Here is a 13,434-nt window from a genome sequence, read left to right on the forward strand (position 1 = left end):
GGGGGGGGGGGGCATACATTTTGCACGCTTCTGTAGCCTTGTAGCAAGAGCGCAGAACAGTACCATTCTTCCCAGGTCTACAGTTGGAAAGTGAGATTTACTCCTGTTTGGTTTCTTGCCAGGCTCTAAGGGATGGAAATAAGCTGGCACAGATGGAAGAGGCGCCCCTTTTCCCAGGAGAATCAATCAAGGCCATTGGTAAGTCTAACAAGTACACTTTGCTTATAGAGACCCATAAAATGAAATGGCACTTTACTCGCAAGCACAGATGATGTATGTGCTGGAGATCAGCCAGACCAATTTAATTAGGGGACAGATGGACTAGACCTAGTCATTCTTATTAATGTCATCATGACCTTAAGAGATAAGGGACTGTAGAGGACCCATTTAAGCCCCGAACGAGTCTTAGGTGGCAGTACCAACAGAAGAGGGGTCCAGCTTTTCCCCACGAACTGAAGGCTGATGAGACTCTCACGGTAACGTCAGTTCGCTGCTTTGTTGGAAGGCTTCACTATAAGGAAAACGTATTGACAGACGATCCATATCATACCTTTAATGACAGTTTTGAGAATTTGGCAAAGACATTTTGGGGGCTTATAAGAGTCCAGAAAGTACAGTTTTACTGCAGGAAAAGGGCATGTGTCGCCACCCTGGATTGTAAGGGCGACGGCCTGAGGCGGACTGCCGGGACTGGAGGGGCGGGCAGCCGGCTGTGGCCTCTTCACCTCACGATCGCCGGGGTTAGGTCGGACAGCCTGGTTTGTGAGGCCGAGTGTCGCCTTCTTCCCTCATGGCTCTCTCCCAAAGGCGCGTGCCGGGTCTCAGAGCACGGTCATCTTGTGTTGGAGTAGCTGGGCTCTCCTATCAGGACCTCCAAACAACTACTCCTGCTGGATAGCCTAGTCTGTGGCTCAGGACTCTGTTCAGCCTGACCTGAGTTTCGAAACTGTTTTTCTCTTTGGCTTCTGGAACTTCATTCACTCCTGGTGCTCCTCTGGCCTCTCTGGGCTTTCCTCCTCTGGGAGCGTTTGTAGCCGCCCTGCCTCCGTGCTGCTCTGGAACAATCTGACTACAGTGCAGAGCTGATGATGTCATGCCTCTTCTTCTCCGGACAACAGACTGCGCAGATTTAAAGTGAACGTGAACAGTTTTGACACATTTATACACCTGGGAAATGATCATCACAGTCAAGATAATGAACATATCCATCAGCCCCCAGAAGTTTCCTTAGGCCCCTTTATATCCCTCTCTCCCGTGCCTTCTCGCCCTTCCCCAGGCACTATAGGCTAGTTGATATTTTCTAGAGTTTTATAGAAATGGAATCATTGAGTGTGTTCTTCTGTCTACTTATCCCATTCTGCATAATTATTGTGACAGTCTTCCATATTGTGAGTGCCGTGGGTCAGCAGTCATGCCTTTTCATTGCTGCGTAGTACTCCACTGTGTGGGTACACCACAGTGTGCTTATCCATTCATCTATTGATGGACTATTGGGTTGTTTCTGCTGTTTGGCTGTTACAAATAAAACTGCTATGAACACTCATGAACAGGTCTTCTCTGGCCTCGTGTCCCATCATCCTCGTGCACCCTTTGACCCAGCCACACTAACCTCTGGCAACTCACTGATCTCTCCTCCCTTCCCCTCTCCCGCTTCCCTGCTGAGTTAAGTCATTCCTTTTCTGAGCTCTTAACACATTGAGTCCACATGGTTCTGATAGCATTTATCAGGCTATATGGTAATTTTCTGTGTAGTATCTCTCACGGGTCACCTGGTGGGCAGGAACCTTGTCCAGTTATACCCAGAACCCCAGCAATAGGAGCCGCTCGGTATATAATGAGTTACAGAAAAGTTTATGCAAGTGTTTTGAGAGTTTGGCTGAATGACATCTTTAGTACCATTATTCATCCCCTCGGACTCATCTGTAGCTGTGTCCATTCCTGCCATTTGAATGGAACAGCACTTTGGGAAGATTGGGAAGATGTGGTATCTTTGTGATAGGCGTGAGCCTCTTAACATTCATAGGAGTCATATATGTTGTTGATTTTGATGTGAAAGATATTGATATTAACATTAAGAAAATAAAATTGATATGGAAGCTGATGAAGAATTTGAAGCAGTCTTTTCCCACTTCATTGATGTGGTTTTGGTTTTTGTCATCTGTAAAGCAGTTTCTTTGGAGGTGCATCAGGGGACAGTGTTTAGCTTTAGTTAGTTTTCATTAGCAGTGAGTTATGAAATGGTAGCCCAGGTTCTTCAGAGTTTAATTAATGTGTTTTTGAATGTGATTAATTTATCACTCAGGGAAAGTGTGAACCACTTGGAAAAAAATGACAAAATGTAACTTATTATGAGGCCTTTTACTTAAAACCTCAAGTAGCAAATCAAAATTCTGTTTTAAAAAACGGAATTTTATTAGAAGACTATCCATCTATGCCTTTATTTAAAGTAATGAAAGAATTTAAATTTCTAGAAAACTGGAATCACAAATTTATATATTTGGAAACCCATGTTAAGATTTATTGACACAAGTCAATGGCAGTAGATGATATTTTGGGTTTTTTCTTTCAGTGAAAGAGGTCATGTATATCTGCCCATTTGTGGGAGCAGTGAGTGGCACCCTGACAGTGACAGACTTTAAGATGTACTTCAAGAACGTAGAGAGAGTGAGTATTTAAAAGTGTGTTTTATTTTTTAAAATAACTGCAGAAGAAAGTAAACAATAAAGAAGACAGTAAATAGTATCCTGAAATCCCATCACCCTGAGAGAAACAGAGGGTCAGTTTTAAGATGTGCGCATTTGCAAGCAGATTTTGTATCTTAAAAAAAAAAAGGGCTGTTAAAGTAGCACTTTCACCTGCGCTGGGGGTGAGGGGGTTGTTTAATTGTAGTCTCAATGTCTACTTCACAAAGCAGGTTATAAATCAGACTTTGGTGTCTTAGCCAGGACCAAGAGGAAATGCGAAGTGAGCAAAGGTGGCTTAAGCCAGCGGAGACTTAAAATGGGAAAGCTCTGTTAGCCGACACTGATTGGCATTCATGTTAATTTGTGAACCCAGGACCCGCATTTCGTCCTCGATGTCCCCCTGGGAGTGATCAGCAGAGTTGAGAAGATAGGAGCGCAGAGCCATGGAGACAACTCTTGCGGCATAGAGATCATGTGCAAGGTACGGTCCAGACATGAGAGAAACCTAGAGGGCGTGGCTAGCTTGGAACTTCTTCACAGCCTTTGGGCAGTAAGAGTACTTTGGACATTAGTGACTCAGATGCTTTCAGGACCCAGACCTCTTCAGCCTTCCATCAGCCAGTTCAGGCCATTATATAAGCCGTTGAAGTAAACCGCTTCTTTCCCATTGAGGTGTTCTAGTTAACATGGGCCTGTAACCTAGGCGGTGACGATATTCGTTACATTTCAGAGAAATCAAGTGGAAAGCAGAGATCAATATTTTTTCCAGTTTGTCCCAATAAGACTAGTCTTCAGTCAGAGACCTCCTAAAGGGACAACAATATTCATAAATTCTGTGATTAAAAACACAGTTAAGTTTCTTGGCTATGTTGGAATTTGCACCTGAGCCATGCTTATTTTTGGTTTTCGCCCCTTCCTCCAAGGGGTTAAGTAAAATTTGTGTGACAGCTTTGACGAGGACTAGTCGTTTAAGAACCGCCTTAACTGATGTTTTATTCCCAATGACTTTGCCTCATGGAATACAGTTTATTAACAAACCCACCTGAAATACCAGGCAAGAGATCCTGCCTACAGCATCATCAAGGTCCCTCCCCAGCTTGGGGTTTGGATTAGATTCCTGGCAGTCTGTTTGCTTTGATCAAATCTCTGAGGAGACCTTCCTCTGGTTGGCCCTAGACTGCAGTTGAATCCACTTTTTCAAATAACCCTTTACTGTGCCAGGTCGGGAATCTGCTGGCTTTTACTAGGCTCACCTTGGGCACCACACGGCAGTCCTCCCCTACGACCAATCACTGCTGTCCTGATTCTCAGTCCAGGGTGCCGCATGCAGAGCAGTGCGAAGCCGTTGCAGGACTGAAACCAGAGTGGGGGGGGGGGCGGTTTGATCAATTCTGTAATTCTGGAACAGGTCATTTCCCTACTCAGAACTCTTCACTAGCTGCCCATTACCCTTGGGCTGGAGGAAAAACTTACTTACGGAGACCCCGCGGTGTGAGCCGGACTTCCTTTCCTCGGCAGCTCCCTCTCCAGCCACCCTCCCCTTGTTCTTGCCATCCAGGTTCCTAGAGTTGTGCACACTTGCCTGTACCCCCCAATCCCCACCCCACACAAACTCCTGGGGCTTCACACATGCTGTTTCCTTTGCCTGTAATGCCTTTCCCTGTGAGCAATCCTAACTAGCAAGTCAGCTCAGTCAGTGAGGTGGCACGTGTGTAGCCACAGAAGCTTGGAGGGAGGGCACAGCAGGAACCTAATGTTACTTAGGCAGATGTCCTGTGGCTGTTTTCCTATGGTATTTCTTGCGGCTGGGGCGAGTTTTTGCTAATAGCCTCTTTAAAATGTTTTCCAGCCTAGAATTACCAGGGCCGTGCTTAAACAGGTGATATGCAATTCAAAAAGTACAAAAACTGAGTGTAGTAAAAAGTAAGTTTCCCTCCACCCAACACCCAGCCACCCTGATCTGCTCCCTGCAGGCATCCACTCTTACCAGTTTCCACAGATGGCCTATGCACACAAGTATGCATTTGAAAATGTGAATGGTTGTATATTATATACACTGTCCTGCCCCTTTCCCCGCCACAACCATGTACCTTCTGTCTCCTTAAGAGCAGTATATAACGAGCTGCTTCTTGTTTCTAACAGCTCTGTAGTATTCCATTAGTGGTACTGTAGTACATTTAGCCAGACCCTGTTTATTTTTTATTTATTTACTTATTTATTTTAACATCTTTATTGGAGTATAATTGCTTTACAATGGTGTGTTAGTTTCTGCTTTATAACAAAGTGAATCAGTTATACATATATCCCTATATCTCTTCCCTCTTGCGTCTCCCTCCCTCCCACCCTCCCTATCCCACCCCTCTAGGTGGTCACAAAGCACCGAGCTGATCTCCCTGTGCTACGCGGCTGCTTCCCACTAGCTATCTGTTTTACGTTTGGTAGTGTATATATGTCCGTGCCACTGTCTCACTTTGTCCCAGCTTATCCTTCCCCCTCCCCGTGTCCTCAAGTCTATTCTCTAGTAGGTCTGTGTCTTTATTCCCATCTTGCCCCTAGGTTCTTCATGACCTTTTTTTTTTTCAGGTTCTATATATATGTGTTAGCATACGGTATTTGTTTTTCTCTTTCTGACTTACTTTACTCTGTATGACAGACTCTAGGTCCATCCACCTCACTACAAATAACTCAATTTCGTTTCTCTTTATGGCTGAGTAATATTCCATTGTATATACGTGCCACATCTTCTTTATCCATTCATCTGTTGATGGACACTTCAGTTGCTTCCATGTCCTGGCTATTGTAAATAGAGCTGCAGTGAACATTGTGGTACATGACTCTTTTTGAATTACGGTTTTCTCAAGGTATATGCCCAGTAGTGGGATTGCTGGGTCGTATGGTAGTTCTGTTTTTAGTTTTTTAAGGAACCTCCATAGTGTTCTCCATAGTGGCTGTATCAATTTACATTCCCACCAACAGTGCAAGAGGGTCCCCTTTTCTCCACACCCTCTCCAGCATTTATTGTTTGTAGATTTTTTGATGATGGCCATTCTGACTGGTGTGAGATGATAATCTCATTGTAGTTTTGATTTGCATTTCTCTAATGATTAATGATACTGAGCATTCTTTCACGTGTTTCTTGGCAATCAGTATATCTTCTTTGGAGAAATGTCTCTTTAGGTCTTCTGCCCATTTTTTGGATTGGGTTGTTTGTTTTTTTGATACTGAGCTGCATGAGCTGCTTGTAAATTTTGGAGATTAATCCTTTGTCAGTTGCTTCATTTGCAAATAGTTTCTCCCATTCTGAGGGTTGTCTTTTCGTCTTGTTTATGGTTTCCTTTGCTGTGCAAAGGCTTTTAAGTTTCATTAGGTCCCATTTGTTTATTTTTGTTTTTATTTCCATTTCTCTAGGAGGTGGGTCCAAAGGGATCTTGCTGTGATTTATGTCATAGAGTGTTCTGCCTATGTTTTCCTCTAAGAGTTTGATAGTGTCTGGCCTTACATTTAGGTCTTCAATCCATTCTGAGTTTATTTTTGTGTATGGCGTTAGGGAGTGTTCTAATTTCATTCTTTTATGTAGCTCTCCAGTTTTCCCAGCACCACTTATTGAAGAGGCTGTCTTTTCTCCACTGTATATTCTTGCCTCCTTTATCAAAGATAAGGTGACCATATGTGTGTGGGTTTATCTCTGGGCTTTCTATCCTGTTCCATTGATCTATATTTCTGTTTTTGTGCCAGTGCCATGCTGTCTTGATTACTGTAGCTTTGTAGTATAGTCTGAAGTCAGGGAGCCTGATTCCTCCAGCTCCGTTTTTCTTTCTCAAGATTGCTTTGGCTGTTCGGGGTCTTTTGTGTTTCCATACAAATTGTGAAATTTTTTGTTCTAGTTCTGTGAAAAATGCCATTGGTAGTTTGATAGGGATTGCATTGAATCTGTAGATTGCTTTGGGTAGTAAAGTCATTTTCACAATGTTGATTCTTCCAATCCAAGAACATGGTATGTCTCTCCATCTATTTGTATCAACTTTAATTAATTTCATCAGTGTATTATAGTTTTCTGCATACAGGTCTTTTGTCTCCTTAGGTAGGTTTATTCCTAGATATTTTATTCTTTCTGTTGCAGTGGTAATTGCGAGTGTTTTCTTAATTTCACTTTCAGATTTTTCATCATTAGTGTATAGGAATGCTGGAGAGTTCTGTGCATTAATTTTGTATCCTGCTACTTTACCAGATTCATTGATTAGCTCTAGTAGTGTCCTGTTAGCATCTTTAGGATTCTCTCTGTATAGTATCCTGTCATCTGCAAACAGTGACAGTTTTACTTCTTTTTTTCCGATTTGGATTCTTTTTCTTCTCTGATTGCTGTGGCTAAAACTTCCAAAACTATGTTGAATAAGAGTGGTGAGAGTGGGCAACCTTGTCTTTTTCCTGATCTTAGTGGAAGTGCTTTCAGTTTTTCACCATTGAAGATGATGTTGGCTGTGGGTTTGTCATATATGGCCTTTATTATGTTGAGGAAAGTTCCCTCTATGCGTACTTTATGCAGGGTTTTTATCATAAATGGGTGTTGAATTTTGTCGAAAGCTTTCTCTGCATCTACTGAGATGATCATATGGTTTTTCTCTTTCAGTTTGTTAATATGATGCACCACGTTGATTGGTGTGCGTATATTGAAGAATCCTTGCATTCCTCGAATGAACCCCACTTGATCATGGTGTATGATCCATTTAATGTGCTGTTGGATTCTGTTTGCTTGTATTTTGTTGAGGATTTTTGCATCTATGTTCATCAGTGATATTGGCCTGTAGTTTTCTTCCTTTGTGACATCCTTGTGTGGTTTTGGTATCAGGGTGATGGTGGCCTCGTAGAGTGAGTTTGGGAGTGTTCCTCCCTCTGCTATATTTGGAAGAGTTTGAGAAGGACGGGTGTTAGCTCTTCCCTAAATGTTTGATAGAATTCGCCTGGGAAGACCCTGGTCCTGGGCCTCTGTTTGTTGGAAGATTTTTAATCACAGTTTCAATTTCAGTGCTTCTGATTAGTCTGTTAATATTTTCTGTTTCTTCCTGGTTCAGTCTCGGAAGGTTGTGCATTTCTAAGAATTTGTCCATTTCTTCCAGGTTGTCCATTTAATTGGCATAGAGTTGCTTGTAGTAATCTCTCGCCAGACCCTGTTTATTGATGGACATTTAGGTTACTATTTCCATTCTTTCGCTGTTCGAAATAATATCACAACAATAACTTCCTCACTTCCCCAGTTGCTCTTGGTTTAAGTTGTTTGTGGGCGTAGTTATTTTCAAATTTGATGTAAGGTTAAAGAAGAATGAGATTTTTGTGTTTAGCTAATAACAACGTAGGTTTAGAAAGGTCAGGGGGTAGTGCTCAGATCAGTCCCAGGAAGAAACTGCACCGTCAGAGCCACCTCGTTGGCATTGCTCCTGACAACTTCCACTTGATCTTTCGGCTGGAAGCTCACATGGCAGGGTGCTTTCAGAAACCAGTCTTGAGAAACAGCATTATAATTTCTGTAAGGAAGTCACTGAGGGCCATACATGACACAGAGTCCTTGCTTTGAGTTCAGAGGAGAAACCTCTGTCGCATTTCTATTTGATGGATGGTGTGAATTCCGTAATTGACTCTTTTAGCAACTTAAAGCCCACAACTGATTGATTCTGTGGCACATCACCTTTAGCACGTAAGTGCACAGGACTTGATGGCATGTCTTTTATGTACTAAGCTTATTCTTGTTTCCATCTGATGAGGTTTTTTCCCAACACGTCCCCTTTGTTCCAGTTTCCTCACTTAATCTTTTATTATCTTGTTGGAGGTGCTTTGCGAATTGCCTTGGTATCCACTGGTGATTGGTTACAGGTCACCCCCCTCCCCCCCAGCAAATACCAGAATCTGGGGCGCTTAAGTCTCCTTATATAAAATGGCGTTAGTATTTGTATAGAGCCTACGCACATCCTCCTGTGTACTTTAAATTATCTCTAGATTATTTATAATACCTAATACAATGTCAATGCTATGTAGGTAGTTGTTGGCACTCTGCTAATTCAAGTTTTGTGTTTTGGAACTTTCTGGAACTTTTCCCCCAGTGTTTCTGATCCGTGCTTAGTTGAATCTGTGGATGTGCAGCCTGCAGATAGGGAGGGCCGACTATATTTCATGAGAAATGAATAAAAATATTTTATTTATCTCTTCATAGCGTGGTGTCTACTTCATAGGTACTCAATACATGTTGAATAAACGAGTTTTTCTAATTGTTTAACAGGATATGAGGAACTTGCGACTTGCTTATAAACAGGAAGAACAGAGTAAACTAGGGATATTTGAAAACCTCAACAAACATGCATTTCCTCTTTCCAATGGGCAGGTACGTACACCAAAATAAATCTTTTTATGTGTGGGCCTAAATGCCTTCGCAGAGGTCTAAACATTTCATGTTTAACTATTCTTTCTTCCAGAGGTTTCCTTATCTGTTTTCTCTCTGTTGGTAACTAATATTAGAATATTTAAAATCTGTCAGTTCTGTGTAGGATGAAGAAAACTGCCAACTTGTTGCTTCAAAATTTACAGGTTAAAGTAGGAATCTTAATACATTCAGCTCATAACTGAATGAAAAGCTTTAATAGCGGGCATATGACATAGCAAAGAAATGCTGACATATGTATTTTGTGGTTTTGTATCCAGACACTCTTTGCATTCAACTATAAAGAAAAATTTCCAGTGAATGGATGGAAAATTTATGATCCGGTATCTGAATATAAAAGACAGGTAAAGTGTGTTACTTATCAATTGGAAAATAATAGGTTGAGCATCTTTTTCCTAAAAGGGTAGAAATGTAGTGGAGAAGAAACCGTTTGAAATAAGTTGTCCATGGGTGTAACCCACCTAGCTTGTGGGTTCTTCAGCTCTGGATGTCCGTTCTCCCCATACCAAACCTTTGGTTATGGCACTGTTTGTTCTTCCTTTTTCCAGAGTGCAAGTGGAGTACAGGGACGGGGGTTGACAAACCAAACCAGCCAGATGGTTTTTATTAGATATTCTGGTAGCAAATTGATGAGTAAGGATCAAAACCAATGGTTTAAGTTAGATTTTAAGTATGTGGCATGGCTACATCAGTCTGATGAGGTGGTCCTATACCTAGAAGCCCTTTAGGGCTTTGTTAGTGTCCAGATATTTTCCAATAAGATATTCTTTTCATGGCGCTTACTCTTTGCCTGCGCCTTATATTTGGTATGGTGATTTTATATATTCCTTATTTTAGACATTTTTAAGAACTTTCTGCCTCTCTAAATGACTTCCATGGGTATTTTTAAGAACAGCACTAGGCTCATTTGTTATAGAAAACATGACAAGAAATGCATACGACTGGGATTCAGGTATACAATTTTCATGTTTTAGTATGTTTGGAAATTATGCTTCATTAGGTTTTTTTCAAAAAATGAATTAGGTAGGAAATGGGTTATATTAAATAAATGTATATTTAAACTTTTAAGTAGCAATGAACAATGAATTACAAATGGATTTTAGTAGAAAATAAGAAATGGGCACTTCCCTAGCGGTCAAGTGGTTAAGACTCCACGCTTCCACTGCTGGGGGCTCGGGTTTGATCCCTGGTCGGGGAACTAAGATTCCCACATGCCATGGCCAAAAAAATTAATAAATAAATAAATTTTTGAAAAAAAAGAAAAGAAGAAATGGATGTGGTTCATGCTTAGTACTTGTTGAAAGTGTAAAAGTGTGCTCCTCTCCACCCCCTGACTTTCCTCTGACACTCTGCAGGGCTTGCCAAATGAGAGTTGGAAAATATCCAAAGTAAACAGTAATTATGAGCTCTGTGACACCTACCCCGCCATCATTGTCGTGCCAACTAGTGTAAAAGATGACGACCTTTCAAAAGTGGCAGCGTTTCGAGCAAAAGGCAGAATCCCGGTAAGTAATAAACATTGCCATTTAGATATAAATGTATACTGTATTCGATCTAATATGGAAAAAAGCAAGACAGAAAAAAAATTAGTGAATCATCCTTGAGAAAATGCATTCTTTCTTAGATACTGAGTGCAAGGCTCTACCTATACTGGAAGGGGCACTATTGCAAAAGTAGACAGCAGCCAGCAGGGGGTGAAGTTTTTTAAACAACTTTGTTGATATATTAAAAAACCTCCATGTGTTTAATGGATACAATCTGATGAGTTTGGATATATGTGTACACCCAGGATTCTATCACCACAGTGAAGCAGGGAGCGAACGTTTTTGAGACCCGAGTTTGTGCTCTGGTTATAACCCTGAGTCACTTGGCTGCTGGAGGAAAATGGGAGGTTTGGGGGCTTAGCTTTAGATTTCATTAAGAGACTGTGTATTTACTTTGTCCTCATATGGCCACGTATGCCACTGTTGAGATCCAAAGGTGTTTTTAAATTAGGAAACAAAATAAAACTAGTCAATCAAATAGAAATGGGGCTTGATGTCAGTCATAGTTTGACTTAGTCTCTGGTTTTCTTAGAATCATAGAATTTTAAAGGTAGGCGGGGATTCTTAGAGCTCATTTAGTCAGACTTCTTTCAGCCTGACCCAAACATTGAGTCCCAGAGCCACTCTCACGCTGTCCTCAGGCTGACTCCTCCCCTTTGAGGAAAATATGCAGAAGCAGCTGTGCTTGAGAAGAGCACTTGTTTTCACTACCTGGTCATTAGAGCACGTATTATTTTAGGACCGTACTAATAGTTATGGCTTTCAAACACTAGGTGTTGTCATGGATTCATCCAGAAAGTCAGGCAACGATTACCCGTTGCAGCCAGCCACTTGTGGGCCCTAATGATAAACGCTGCAAGGAAGATGAGAAGCACTTGCAAACGATAATGGATGCGAACGCGCAGGCTCACAAACTCATCATCTTTGATGCCCGGCAAAACAAGGTCGCCAGCACCAACAAGGTACGTTATTGATACTGCTGCAGCAGTTTTTCTTCTGTACTGTTCGTAAATCATCATGCCGTTCAAATAGCCCAGTGAAGGTGGACTCTTGCAGTGTAGCCCACAGCTGGGCCTCCTGGGTCCCTAGCCCTTGGGAATCCTGTCGTCTCATTGCCCCTCCACAATCCTGTCTGCTGAACTAATTAAGTAAAGACCCAGAAAGAGAATGATCGCCTAGAGAATCTAGTAAGTATTTTAATGAAAGGATCATGAGGCCCTTGGAAGTCCCTTTAACCTGTGAACTATAGTGATTGCTGGATTAATTCGTATCTGCCTGAAGTTCTGTTAGATTGGAGTCAGCTATGTGAAACAAGGCAGATACACAAAGTTGCCATCTGCACCCAGCTCCCATCTGATCCCCACCAGCTGAAGAGGCCCAGGCTGTGCGGTCAAGCCTCCAGTACCCGCTTTCCAACGGGAAGGGCTCTGAACGGCGTCATTTCTGTTTCCCGCAAATGACTTGCTGAGAGTGTGGTCCTGCAGGCAGGCCTCTGGCAGTCAGAGTCCTGACCCCTCCACAAGGAGTCTCAGGTATGAGGATGGTGGCCACAGCCCTTACCATCTCATGCCTACCTGTAAGGTGATGCTCGGGTAATCAACATGCAATGAGCATGTACTAGGGACAAGGTGCTGGGGGAAACACCAGGACAGACAAGGCTACATGTAGGAGGTGCCAGCTCAGTGTTCTGGGGGAGCTCGTGCCGCTGGGCGAGGCTTCACAGAGGAGGTGGCATTTGAGCTGGCCCTGGGTGATCAGCGGGATGAGACGGGCAGGGCACTCTAGACAGCACGAGACACCTTCAGCGGTGCGCCAGAGCATGCCATTCATGAGAATGGCAAGAAGGGGGGTGTCTGAGGGTTCCCCCGCCGTGTCCCCCTAAGCAGTGCTTGGGGGTCTTTGTTTCTCTTGGCAGCCTGTGCCCCTTCTTTGCTCACTGATGATTCCGTCGTTGACCACAGTCTCCAAAGAGCCAACGTCTTGCGCCCGCCGTCTCACTCTCGGGAGGATCCCTTCCCTCTTACTTCAAAGAGCAAACAAGCCGTCAGGTGCGCCCATGGCCCTTGAGGCACGTGCCTGCCATGGGCCAGGCGCAAAAACTGCCAAGCGGCCCCCACCGTGAGGCGGGGTGGCAGGGGGCATCCAGCGTGCTCCGCGGGAGCGTAGAGGCAGCGTGGTTGTTTGTACCTGACCGTGGGCAGTTACTGCATCTCTCTAGACCACGATCCCCTCATCTGAACTGGGAGTGGCGGCACACCTCCTTCCTGGAGTGGATGTGAAGGTTGCATGGGTGCCTGTCCCAGAGAAAGCTTTCGGGTCAAGTTCACCATCTCTGCTACTGACCCGGAGTGGACGGCCCCATTCTCTTGACTCTCATGACATCTCTGCCCTGGACCACTCCCTCTCTGTACCCTGGCCGGCTCAGCCTCCTTCACTGCTTCCTCTCCCCCTTCCCAACTGGCAGATAGCAGCACACCTGGAGCCCAGTCTGGGGTCCTCTTTTCTCCTTTGCCCAATCTTGCTGGGCCATCTCCTCCAGTGCCCTGATTCTCAACACTCCCTATGTGTTCAGTTTGCCACCCAAGTTTCTATCATGCTCTGATCCCTCCTGAGGTCCAGATGGGATTTCCATCCCGTCGTCTGGTTGGCATCCCCTCCTGGCTGTCTCCCAGGTAACAAAACCTCAGTGTATCCAGACCAGCCTAAGAGACAGGGTAGTGAGAACCCTCAGCTTTATGTTCAGTTACATGTGGGGTTTCCTCCCTGCTCTGCCACTTAG

The 13,434-nt window shown here is 43.5% G+C and overlaps 1 protein-coding gene across 3 annotated transcripts in view; it reads left to right on the forward strand.

The window, feature by feature from the left end:
- Positions 1-13,434, forward strand: part of MTMR1 (myotubularin related protein 1) — a 72,487-nt gene that overhangs the window by 25,402 nt on the left and 33,651 nt on the right. For all 3 annotated transcript variants that reach the window (XM_007452118.1, XM_007452117.1, XM_007452119.1), the window contains 7 exons: positions 123-198; positions 2,570-2,664; positions 3,058-3,165; positions 8,953-9,054; positions 9,372-9,455; positions 10,467-10,616; positions 11,429-11,617. In XM_007452118.1, the coding sequence (XP_007452180.1) occupies positions 153-198; positions 2,570-2,664; positions 3,058-3,165; positions 8,953-9,054; positions 9,372-9,455; positions 10,467-10,616; positions 11,429-11,617 (774 nt within the window). In that variant the 5' untranslated portion in view covers positions 123-152. The remainder of the gene's footprint in view (positions 1-122; positions 199-2,569; positions 2,665-3,057; positions 3,166-8,952; positions 9,055-9,371; positions 9,456-10,466; positions 10,617-11,428; positions 11,618-13,434) is intronic.

Source organism: Lipotes vexillifer, unplaced genomic scaffold (assembly GCF_000442215.2).
Source record: "Lipotes vexillifer unplaced genomic scaffold, Lipotes_vexillifer_v1.1 scaffold1081, whole genome shotgun sequence".
Taxonomy (NCBI): Eukaryota; Metazoa; Chordata; class Mammalia; order Artiodactyla; family Lipotidae; genus Lipotes; species Lipotes vexillifer.